Here is a 12,886-nt window from a genome sequence, read left to right on the forward strand (position 1 = left end):
TTATGCTCTTTCCTAGTTTGTTAGTTTAAAATGGCTATGACAAAGAAAACAGAAAAATTAGTCTGGATTACCATATGAATTATCATCTAAATATCAATATTTCCTGTTCAGTGATAATTTAATGGAAATATTGAATCGGGTGAATTCTTTTTGAAAAATGCATGAATTTCTAATGTGTAATTCCGTCTGAGTTTCCTCACTCTTTCTCCCAATTTTTCTCAAATTTATATGGGAAATATTTTATGTTCATATTATATGGATATACTTTAAAAATAAGTGAAAGAAAGAAGAGCTAGCCGCTCATGTGCCTTCCAGGGTTTAAACTCCAGAAGTGGATGTGCAGCTCAGTTCAGCTGCAGTAGAAAATCAAGCACTGAGACATTCTAGAAAAGGGATGAAGAAGGGCATCGAAAAATACTATGTAATTATGAGAATGATGGTATATTTGCATTTAGAACATTGTCTTGCTTAGGTATTCTTCTTTAAAACCATGCTATAGAATTAAAAGTGTTTCAAAGGTGAAAAAAGTTGCTGAAAGATCTTACATTAGATTGTCAGAGAAAAGTGATATAAAGTATTGAAAAAATAATGAGGAAGTAAATGAGGAAGTTCTTGGCTTCTTTGAAACTTTACACATGAATAAAGAGGACGAGCTAAAACTGAGTTATGAGTCATTCAAAAAGCTGATTAAAGGGGAATTTTTCACTCATCACACAATTAGACTGTGAAATTCATTGCCACAGGTATGAGAAGATCTCTTCACTATTGGGGATTAACGTGAGACCTTCATGGAGGATCGTTATTCCCTATGTGCCTATTTAAAACTTCCCCTGGGGCATCTGCTACTGGCTTCGGTCAAAAGCAGCATTCTGGAATAGACAAACCGCGGGTCTCGCTCAGCATGGCAGTGTGTGTCTTTCAACACACAGACTACGGAAGATTGCTRCAGACAAACTGGTTTATTATTCATTTCCATATTTAACTATCTATCTTAAACTGGATGAGCAGAATGCAGTTTATTATTTGAGCAGGTTTGCTCCTTTGAATGGGACGTTCGTATCCATGCTTTACATGACGTTTATAGGAATATCCAGAGATAAAAACCAAAGCCCCCAAACCTCTCCATCTTTTGTATTGGGTTATGTGTTCTACGAGGCAGAGGAAGGTCATGATTGATTCTGATAAGTTTTTAACCTTATTTGCTAACAGTTTTCCCTTGGAGTTGAGGATAAATTTTCATTATGTTTTATGTATTTGAATTATTTGTACTTTTAGCTGAAAATTCTTCACTGTCTCTTCTTAAATTAAAACCACAAGGACGTCTCTTCTGCCGATCTTTCAATGTTGTTCATTCTGGAAAGATGGCATTGAATTTCAGAACTTCTGTTATTGGATTTCTGTGTGGTCAAGTGTAAATAAGTGTAAAGACTTAAGCAGAACTGTGCAGCTTCTATATATATACACCTGGGTGGCTAAGTATATGTGGGGTGTGTGTGTGTGTGTGTATAAATAAAGTGTGTGTGTGTGCACGCACACACACACACACACACACACACACACACAAAAACATCTATAGCTATATGTGTGTGTATGTATACGTACCAGTGTCTGAGTTCCAAAGTCTGTTCAAGCTTCTTCGGTTGTAATTTTCTCTTTGTCTAGTAGTTTTAGTAGTTTCTGCTATAGCATTAACAGTACTGCCCTTATAACCACTTGCTACCTACCAGCCCTGTTTTTCCTGGACAGATTGCCATTTATCATCATTGCAATGAAGCTCCTGAATTTTTCCATCTTTATCAGAGTCGTCTTTGCATCTGGGACTGCTGAGGCAGAAACAGATGCCGTAAAATGGAAGTGGTTAACTTTTTAAGAAGTTGAAGGGAGAATGGCATCATTCTCAAGTTCTGCAGTTAATTCTAAACTTTCACAGTATGCAAGATGAGTTTGAAGGACTAACCTTGTTTACTGCATCAGAAAAGACCTGCATTACTTTACCTATCCAATATCTTAGAGTTTTCCCATAGGCCTCCCACGTGGTTATTGAACTTAATGCACAGATCTACGTTGGGAACATTTTTCTTCTCTGGAAGGCAATACCTCTGTTTCATTTTCAGATATTTTTCCAAAGTATGTCCTGCATATATATTTTAAGATTACTAAAAAGAGAGAATTGATAGGCAGATAATTGCAATCCAAATACTTTTCTGATAAAAGTTATTTCAGCAATATATTCTCTGCCATTTTGTTGTAGCACTTCTTTCTAAGTTCACTTTTTTGTTTTATGGTATATTATTAAATAAGCAAGATTTAATAAGATTAAATAAGCAAGATAACCTAGACTGTGAACTTTGCTATGCCAGAAAGTAATATTTAATAATATATACGTGTATGTGTGCAGAAAGTTGGAAGACATGAATATATGAGAAATGTGACACACCTTGCTTTTTAGAACAGAACCCTGCGTTATCTTAAATTGATGGGCTCTGAAAAGTCACTTCCACCTGTTGGATGAGTAGGGCTAATAGTCATCTTATAGACAGGAGGAGGAAAAGGAGTTGACATTAAGCATTTTATATGTACCTAAAATCTGTTATAAGTGTGTTACATTTGCCTGAGAGAGATATGACCTTCAGGGATATTACTGTAAGAATTAAATGCATTTGTGTCAAAGCTTGATCTATTTAATTTTTTTTTCTGACAATACTTGGTGTGTAGCATATTATTTGATTTAAAATACCTTTTTGTATTTTAGATATTAGAAAAACAGCTAACCAATATATATGGTAGCATACTGAAATTTTTAGTGTTCTCACTTTTACATTTAAATAATCGCAAGCTGTCAAAGTTATTTCATTTTAAAAATTCTTCACTAGTAGATTGAGAGGATCAGGAAGTGTAGTTACTTTAAAAATGTATACAGATGTGACTTGACCCATGATTAGTTCTATTTGAATTGGTTTTTTTCTTTGGTTTGAACTTTTTTTTTTTTAACAAACCTTAGTGTATCAAAATATGAAACTGATCATTGAGGGGTACTTATTATCTCAAGTTTACACTTTCAGTATAAAACAAAGTTGGCTTCAAAAGGAAAATATGACTCATTAAAAGAAAGCTGCAGCCATTTTGCTTAGCACAGGCTTCTGAGTGTGCACCTGGTAGGAAGCACTTCTCATCCTGTATAAGTTATCGAATGTATTAAAAAATTTTTTATTTGAAACTAGTGTTTTGAGCCTCCTAGATGTGGCTGTTGTACTACTAAAGTGACATTTTTTGACACTATCAAGAGCAAAGGCCAACTAAAGAGATTGTAAGGCAATTGCTATGATGCTTTTTATACAGTTCAATGATTGGAAGATTCTTTTTTTAGTGAACATTTTTCATTTAATTCACTTTTTTCTAGAAATAAAACCAGTATTTAGAGTAATACGGAAGCAGTGCTGTAATGCAGGTAATAGGCAATCTTGTGGCTTTTTTCACTGCTGCTTTTATCTGAACGTTGATTCGTCCTCTCTTATCAATTGGCTTTTAAAGTGTTCTTCATAAAATGAATGTGATTACAACTTAAAAGACATTTGCTTCAGAAATTCATGTGAATGTCAACTAATGCAAAATTAATCTTTCTCTTTTATTAAAGAAAGCATACATAGATGAAGAATGCACTGGGTAATGCCGCCTGCTTGTTCTGAATTTGCTCTTAACACTGTGTCGTTGTTTTCTTCTTCCCTAACAGCAACAGCTGGGATGAGCATGTCTTTGAACTGGTTTTACCAAAAGCCTGTATGGTTGGACACGTGGACTTCAAATTTGTTTTGAATTCAAACATCACAAACATTCCCCAGGTTCAAGTGACTTTACTGAAAAATAAAGCTCCAGGCTTAGGGAAAGTCAATGGTAAGAAAGGACTTATGATATCTTTTGAGAGGATTAATTTTTTTCTCAGACTCATTATTCTCTGTGAGGTCTGTTAGAAGAATTGATTGAAATTATGTAAATATTTTTAGTTTGCGCTTATTTCTTTTTTTCTTTTTCTTTTTTTTTCTTTTTCTCTATTTTTCAGTGTCATGTTCTATTTTCACTTAACACATTTGAGGGTAATTTGGGGAACCAAACTGAAACAGTTTCAAATTCCTGAATTTTATACAAACAAAAGTGCATAACTCAAGGTTGAACTGAATTGTCATTCCGTACTGCTTGTACATTTAATATACAGTTTATTCATTAACACATCAATTCTACTTAGTTATATAATTTAATATCATTATTAATATAATAAAAACAATACATTAATAACTTGTATTAACTTAAATGATTAATATATAATTAATAATCAATGCATTAATGTACTACAGTACATTAAAAGAAATACGTTGTCAGTTGTAAATCATCCTAGAGATTGACACATGCAACACGTGCTCTTTTGTAAATATATCAAAAAATTGACAAAAAGTGAAAGGAGGTAATTATTCCAGGTCATGGAAGGAAATTGTCTGCCAGTGCCTCTTGAACGCTTAAGAGAAAATAGCAAGGGTGTGGGGTTATTTGTTTTTTTTTGGTTTGGTTGGTTTGGTTTGGTTTGGTTGGTTTGGTTGGTTTGGTTTGGTTGGTTTGGTTTGGTTGGTTTGGTTTGGTTGGTTTGGTTTTATCACAGGAATAGATAAAACCTGGTTTCCTTTGGAATTCTCTCATCACCTGACTTACTAAGTTATATGAAGGCTGCAGTATGATCTCACCTTTTGTTCCTTGCAGCATTGCTAGGGAAGACCAAACTTATGAGTGCTCTAGTCTTGGGAAAACTCTTAGCTGGATTCTGCGTCTTACTAGCTATCACGGGACCTGTAAGGCGGTAACATAAACTGAAAAGTCATTTCGCTGATGTGGAAGAGTTTTGATCAATCTCACTGAGATTTTCCTGTGGTGAGAGCGTTCGCTGCATGTCCCACTGCTCTGTCTGCTCGGGGGTGGTATTTCATGGAGCTTTCTATTTGTTGAGGCATTAATAGGTGATCTTCATCTGGCCACCTCTTGGAAAAGCTTCTAGGAACCTAATTTTCAGAGAACTCCTCTTTTCAGTTTTTATGAAATTGGCTGCTGGATGTAAAATGTGTTGGAGAGAACAGCAAACATGACTATAAATGCTGGGGGGGGGGGTGTTGTTTGGTTGTTTTTTGTTTTTTGAAACAAGGCTAAATAACAGTGACCCTGTTCAGGAAGGGTAAGATAGCTGTAAATGTAAACCAGAAACCTTTGACCTGTTTTCATAAAACTTCTCCTTCTCACACTGCAGCATCCCCCAGTATTAAGAGAAAAAGTGTGCTGGAGAGCTTCTTTAAAGAAATCCTGTAAATTGGTGTTTATCCGCAGAAAAAGAAATATTCTAGCATAGTAGAATATTTTCACCAGTGTTCTTGGAGAAAGCACATTCTTCTAGAACACAAGAGGGTTTGACAGTTTTAGCAGAAGTGCTGGCTGTGACTACAGGACGATGGTTCTTGCTGGTTCTTCCTGTGTTTAATGTTTGAAGTAAATAGGAATTTTAACATGTAGGAGCGTTTTGTTTTATTAAAGCAAAAAGTAGGGTGGTTAGTCCTCGTTTTTCTGAACAGAACCTGCTTTGAGTTCAGCATTAATTTTAGTATTCAGTCCATTTGATCAGTCCATTTGATCCTGGATCTGCAGATCTAGATGTGGAAATTAATCTGAAAGTCTTAAACTGTGAAACAAAACAGAAGAACTGCTACACTTTTTTCCTTAATGTTTCCCCTATTGCTGAGGAAATGGTTCCATGATTTGGTAATATTTTGAAGACAGTTGATTTGGCTGTGAAATACTTGCTTAGAGCTTTCTGCGAGTGTTTCGAGTAGAGTGTACTGATTATCCAACCTGACAGAGCTCTTCCAGAAGGCAACATTTCAGTTCATTACAGGGACTGTAGATGGAAGTTTCTTTCCTCCCAAGGTAATGGATAGGGTGGAGAAAGCTTGGCGGGGGGGTATACATGGGCAGTCTGAAAAGGGCTGTGGGATGCGAGACTGTAAGATGACCTTGCCAAGGTCTCAGCTTGTTTTTTTTTCCGTTTTTGGGTGAGACTGGGGAGACCCAGCTAACCAACCTCCTCTCAAGTGATACTGTGTTGCGTTCACTTCCTATTCTATTAAAATTGCTTGGTTTTTGGAAAAGGAGCTTAATGTGACATTTGCCTTTTCTCCATGCCCTATTGAGTGAAAGTAATAGGGCTAAACATTTCCATATAAGCCAAGGCAAAACTAGGTAACTTACATCTGTRCTGGATATTAACCAAAATGTCCAGATCCTGGGAAAAAGTAATATGCAGGATTGTTTGGTGGCTCTTGAATATGTACGAAATCTTCAGTCTGAGGTTCAATCAACTTTCCCTCCTCTCCTTCCATATGGGGAGAAAGGATGTGAATTCTTCATTTAGTGAGACCTAAACAAGATCAGTAGGGAGAATTTGTTCCATCATGGTTTGTATGACAAGAACCCTGGAGCTAGTTAAATGTGTGGTGTGTAATAATGAGAAGGCCCGAGGCATAATTCTTCCAGGTTTGAACTGTTTTTGATCTGCCATTAATTCTTTGTACGTGCCTCTTCTTCATTTGCTTGCATGTCCTCTTCATCTATGATTCATGAGAATCATTTAATTGAAAAGAGGAACTGTACTTAGGTAGTATCAAAATAATGTCTGATGTTTAGCCTGAACACTTTTATTCAGTTATTTTTCTGTTTAAAATGTCAAACTTTCAAAACCAGAATCTAATTTCTTAAGAGTAATCTACAGTTGAATTAGGAGTATTAGGAGAAAATACTTGAGCAATATAAAAATGAAGCAAGCTGTTTACAGGTAACCTTTGGACAAAATTTTTTGTAGCTATTTGCTGCAACTTCAGTTGCAGTCTTAATATGAAAAACGTGTCTTTGCAGATTCATGGCTTTTATACTGGAAATAGTGTTCTCAAGAGTTTTGTGATAAATTTGCTGTGAAAACTAGTGCTTCTGTTTTTCATGAAACTCAAGCAATGTTTATGAAGTCTTGCTAATATTTTTGTTCTCCAGAAGCAGCAGTAGATAGACAGATCACATTTCCTTTATCTCCAGCTCATAATATTGAAATGGAGAGAAATGGAAAGCCAGCACTGGTTGAATTCAGTGAAGAAATGCAGTATATGGATATAGAGGAACCACAATGTAAGTTTAATTTATTTGGTTATACTGCTTATTTTAAATATGAGTTTGCATTTTTGATTTTTTTTTTAATTACATACGAAATTTCTGTGTAAATATTTCTCAGACATTTGAAAGAGACTCTGTTCTCAACCCTGTTCAGTGTTGCTCCTATCAGTGATCTGTTTACTGTATGAGTTGAAGAAAAAAACAATTGTACTGGAGACTTTTGGTGTTTATAAATAGATTAGTATTTTACTAGAATTTAGAAACCAAGTAGATTGATATAGCACCTTTCAAATTTAAAGTCACATTGTCTCATTTCAGCAATATTTTGCTTGTTTTTCCTTAGCTAGTTTTGCTATTTTTCTTTGCATACCTGGCTTTTTCTTAGGCTACAGCAGTAACCTCTACAAGATTATGAACATTTTACTAGATGTTTATTATCTGTCATGTTAATTTACAGCAATATCAAACTTGCTGTATGTATTTTTATAACATCTTTATAACCATCACTCTTCCCCAAAATCTGGTAGAGACTCTGGAAGGCAATTGGATTGGATCTGTGTGAGGATAGCTACAGGCTATGAATGAGTTCCAGAAATAAGATTACTTTGTTTGGCCCTTTCAGCAGTCTCTTAGTTTCGCACTTTCTTTTCTTTCATTTGAGCAGGTTTATCTAGAGAAATGTGTTGCAAAGGATGTAGGAGGAGAGGGATCAAAGGGGAGATAAAAGAAAAAGCATTGGACGGAAAAAAAATTTCATGCTGAGGAAAAGGCAGAGAGGCAAATAGATGATAACTTCAGTATATCACAGGATTATTTATTTATTTATTTATTAATACCATTTTGCCCTCATTGTTTTGGCTTTTTTTCTTCTGCTGTCATCTTTTGAAAAATGAGACAAAGAATCAAACTTGATTATATCAAGTTGAAAACATTTCTTCTGCACACATCTTCTGTTTCTTTTTTTTTCTTTTTTTCTTTTTTTTTTAATTTCTGTGCTACTGAGATACCTTTTCATGTTTTTGGTCTTATTCGTGTCTACTGTTTGTTTTTTGGGGGTTATTTCAGGCTTTTGCTTTTCTTGCCTACCTTTCACTTTTGTCCTCTTGCCCTTTGCCCACTCCACTTACTCTCCTAGGAATGTTAGCAGTGAGAATTAATCACTTGTCTCTGATTTACCTGTTTACCATCAGCAGTCTTGCTCTGCAGGTTGCCTTTTATCTTATAGCATGAACTCACTCCTTTCTACTAATTATATTGATGTCTTCATGTAAAGATCTATTGAAATTCAAAGCATGCTTTTCCAGGGTTTTGTTTTAATAAAAAAAAATTATGCACAGATTATGAATTCTTGGATATAATTCCATTTAGAAGTGTTACAATGAACTTCATTTAATGTTCAGCTAAATAACAGATACTTAAGTTTTGGAAGAAACAATAACAGTTTAAGTTGATTTGTTGTGTTCCAGGCACATCTGAGGCTCTGTACTGAAAATGTGGAATGAATTTGGTGAATTCGGTCTGTTAATAATTACTTTAAAAACTTAATCTCTTTCATGGTAATTTTCAGGTCATTGACATTTCAACTGTTGCTAATGAAATCCAATAAAAGCTTGCTTCAGAAATAATGTAGTGGGAGTTGTGGCTCAAAATATATTGGTTTGTCATTTTATTAGCAGTATATTTTTGTGGCTCTAATGAGGTGTTCAACATACATGCTGTCCATATAATATAATGGAAAATGCTTTGAAAACTGTGAATTACTTTTACTTGATTTCACTGGAAAATGACTTAAAAGTAAACCTAAAATAGCAGTCAGATTTAGGATGTAGTTTGGACATGTTTAGTGATCAGAGTTTGGCATGGTGTGTTTTTCACCTTTGCAAATGATCGAATTTTGTGACTTAATTTTAAATAATTCAATTCCATATTACTATTTATTTATTTTTAAGGTCTTAGGTTGTGTCCATTTCTGGAGGAACATAAGGAAGATATACTTTGTGGTCCGGTATGGCTGGCAACTGGACTTGATCTATCAGGACATGCCGGAATGTTGACTCTAACAAGTCCAAAGCTTGTTAAAGGTAAAACAGTTTATTACACTAGTCACGTAAAATATACATGACTGGAGTGCACCTCATATTTCTGTGGTCAGCCATTGGTTTGCATTTATTTTCACATTGGCAAATTTTGTTGTATTACGCAATAGTGAGATAACTTTTCAAACTGATGCTAAAGTACTGTAATRACATATTTAAGCTCTGCTTGCAAATTGCATCTGCAAACTTAAAATCTGCTTCAACTTGACCTAGTAAATTTTACAAATTCTTCCCCATGGTGTGTGTGTTGTTGTTTTTGTTTTTTTTTTTTCTCGCCCCTTCCAGGCATGGCTGGTGGCAAGTACCGCTCCTTCCTAATTCATGTTAAAGCAGTGAATGACAGAGGAACGGAAGAAATCTGCAGTGGTGGAATTAGGCCAGTAGTTAGAATACCATCTCTAAAACCTCAGAGTAACAAGGGCCATTCCCTTGCTTCGTTGTTGGCAAAAGTTGCAGCAGGCAAGGTACTGAATAGCCAAGAAAGACAATTGTGTTAAAGGTGTAGAATTGATAGGATTTATGTGATCTGAAAACAAAACAGATGTTAGGAGATGTAAGATTCATTAAAATTAATTTTTTTTAAGAGCTGACACTGTGTTAATACCCTCAAGAATCAGAGTTCAACATCTTTAAGCTGTTTCTTCTGTGAAAGTGTAGTTGAAAAGGTCTGTTCTCCCACTTTCCTAGTTTGAGCATTGGTTCTTGAAATTTACTCTTTCCACGACTGTGTTCAGTAGCTGATAGGAATCGTCAAAAGAGGGGTGTATATACATGTACACATATATATATATACACACACATGATATATACTAATATATATTTAATACTTTTGATCATTGTAGTTGAGTGAATGATGTGATGTATGTCTTGTGGAAATTAGTAGAATGGTTAGAACCTAAATTGCAGAACATTTGTTAAATGTGATGTCTTTTTATTTAAACAAATTAATAAAAGTAGTCCATTTTGTCCAATGCTGTAAGATATAATTTTTAAGCTTAAAGAAATATTGAGTTTTTGGTCTGTTCTGTTGCTAACAAACAGTACATATCTCCACGCTCAGAGTGAGAGATTTTATTGAATTGTATGCACTTCTGTCTTAACAAGGTGTACAAGTGACTCAATCAATAATGCTATGATTCCTGAAACTTATTTTTTCCCTAAACATCAGGAAAAGCCATCCAGTAAAATTGAAGCCAGTAATTCTTCAAGAAAATCGGATAATCTTAGAGGCTGTGACTTACTTCAAGAAGTCTCTGTAACAATTCGAAGATTTAAAAAAACTTCCATTTTAAAGGAAAGGTTAGTAGGTGTTTTTTAATTCTCTTCACATAAAATACCTCATGACCAACCACTGTCTCAAACTGTCAGTTCATAAGTTCAATTTATATGGAAAAATCTGCTAAGTCATTAGTTCTAGGGCACTGTGCTGTGCAAGTTGTGATAGAATAACAGATAATTTATCGTTAATTCAGGAAACTGTATGCAGAGTGATATATTTACCTGACTTGAAAAAGTAGATGTAAGTAATGCCAATTTTCTTTGTAAAATGGATAAATGACTTGGACAGCCTTTTTTTATTGTATTTTTTTAAAGGAAGTACTTTTCCTTTTTATTTCCACATGTTGGCTTGTTTCTTGCAGCATAGAAAGTATAATGCTTAGAATCAAATCCAATTAGCAAATTGTTACTCAGAGCTGGTTAAAGTCACTGTAGATTGGTACTGCAGGCCTAAATAATAATATAGTGTTCGGTCAGTATTACCAACTGCCACACCACAGTGGTGTCACTGGCTGTAATGGGTTTAAGAGGGTCAGAGGGGCAGCAAGGGCAGGAAATAAAAATAGTGGTGGCAGACTTCAATTACTCTGTATAGTTTAGACAAGTGTCTCATTAGGGCATAACACAGACCGTATTTTTGGACACAGCTGATGACTGTTTCATGGGGAAGATGCTTAACGAACATGCAAGAGGAGATGCAACCCTTGACTTGGTCCTGAATGGCATGGAGGATCTGGTTCAAAATCTTAATGATCATTTGGTAACAGCAACTACAGTGTACTTGGAAGTATACTTGGAGGAACACCCGTGGAGGAGCAGTGAAGGTCTAAAAATCCTCCACAGTGATGCCCATTGTACAAAAGGGGAACTACGTACATTGAGGAAGTCTGTTGAAAAGAAGCTGTAAGGTGCACCTAAGAAAACGAAGTCCTTACAGACCTAAGACTGCTGAAGAATACTGAAAGCATAAGGCCAATATGTACTGCTTATTTTGAAAGGGTTATTAGGAAAGCCATCCTTCTTCCTTTTGTCCTAAACAAAATGATAAATTTATGTGAAACATAAAGGTATTCTTCTAAATATTGAGGTCCCATGGCAAAGAAAACAAAAGGGATCAAGAACTCTGGCAGTATATATGTAAAAAAAATAAAAATAAATAAAATCAATTAAGCCAAAAAAGAGTTTGAGGAATGAGGAGCAAAACAAATCAAAACTAGTATTTTTTTGGTAAACATCAGGAGCAGGAAGCTCGTTACTTGGTCTGTAGGGCCAACCGATGAGCCAGGTATGGAAGGAACATTCAGAAAGCTAAATGAATTTTCTGCATTAGTGTTCACCGTAGAAGAAACAATGGAAATTCCCGTGCTTAGATCCCCCTGTGGGGCACACTTTAAAAGATCTGTCCAAAATTGAAGTAACTGTAGAAGAAGTTAGGGAACAAATTGGCAAGGTGAACAGTAGTATTGCTTAGGGCCAGTTTGTATTCACCAAAGAGTTACTAGAGCCATCCAAGATGAAATAGCTGAATGACTAATGGTAGCATAACCTCTTGCTTTGAAAATGCCTTGGCATCTGAGGACAGGAGTATGGTAAAACAGAAAGGTTCTTAAAAAATGGTTCCAGRTAACTCCAGACTGGTAAGCCTGTTGACATTTCTAATTTTCCTGTATAAAATTATGATAAAGCATAAAATTAGTGGACAACTGGAAAATACAAGAAGAATTGACATGGCTTCTGTAAAGGAGAATCCAGTATTCCAGACCACTAGATGATCTAGTTGATTTCCAAAAGGTTTTTGACAAAATCCCTCTCCAAAGGCTTTTTAGGAAATTAGAGAACCGTGAAATAAGAGGAGAGGTCCTGATTGAAATAGCAACAAATCCCTTAATGTTGTGGGAAGCAGATCTGTGCAAACGGTTGCCAGAGTGGTGTAGATGCTGAAAGTTTACATAGGTTTAGAAATTACTGAACAAGTTAACAAGAGAGAAAATTCATGGAGTGTTACTAAGCATACAGTGACCTGGGCCAAAAGTAGTTGAAGATTGGGACAGTGCAGGGAAGCTGTTGTATGTGCTTGTACTAGTTTTACTCATGTCTAGGCATCTTTTGTTGGCTGTTTTTGAGATAAAGAGCTAGAGGGACACTTTAGTGGGAGAATGGCCATATTGGATAATTTTGTTTTTGAATTTTTTTCCCCTCCTCCCTAGAGTTCAACGGTGTGCCATGTTACAGTTTTCAGAGTTCCATGAGAAGCTGCTCACTACTCTTTGCAAAAAGACAGATGACGGTCTGACTACAGAACACGCTCAGAGTCTTGTATTGGA

The 12,886-nt window shown here is 35.4% G+C and overlaps 1 protein-coding gene across 1 annotated transcript in view; it reads left to right on the top strand.

The window, feature by feature from the left end:
• BIRC6 (baculoviral IAP repeat containing 6) overlaps positions 1–12,886 on the top strand; it is a 201,436-nt gene that overhangs the window by 45,646 nt on the left and 142,904 nt on the right. Inside the window, exons 13-18 of the mRNA XM_026081224.1 lie at positions 3,731–3,891; positions 7,114–7,203; positions 9,138–9,269; positions 9,570–9,748; positions 10,453–10,583; positions 12,770–12,878. Coding sequence (XP_025937009.1) covers positions 3,731–3,891; positions 7,114–7,203; positions 9,138–9,269; positions 9,570–9,748; positions 10,453–10,583; positions 12,770–12,878 — 802 coding nt within the window. The remainder of the gene's footprint in view (positions 1–3,730; positions 3,892–7,113; positions 7,204–9,137; positions 9,270–9,569; positions 9,749–10,452; positions 10,584–12,769; positions 12,879–12,886) is intronic.

Source organism: Apteryx rowi, unplaced genomic scaffold, assembly GCF_003343035.1.
Source record: "Apteryx rowi isolate R43461 unplaced genomic scaffold, aptRow1 scaffold_54, whole genome shotgun sequence".
Classification (NCBI taxonomy): Eukaryota; Metazoa; Chordata; class Aves; order Apterygiformes; family Apterygidae; genus Apteryx; species Apteryx rowi.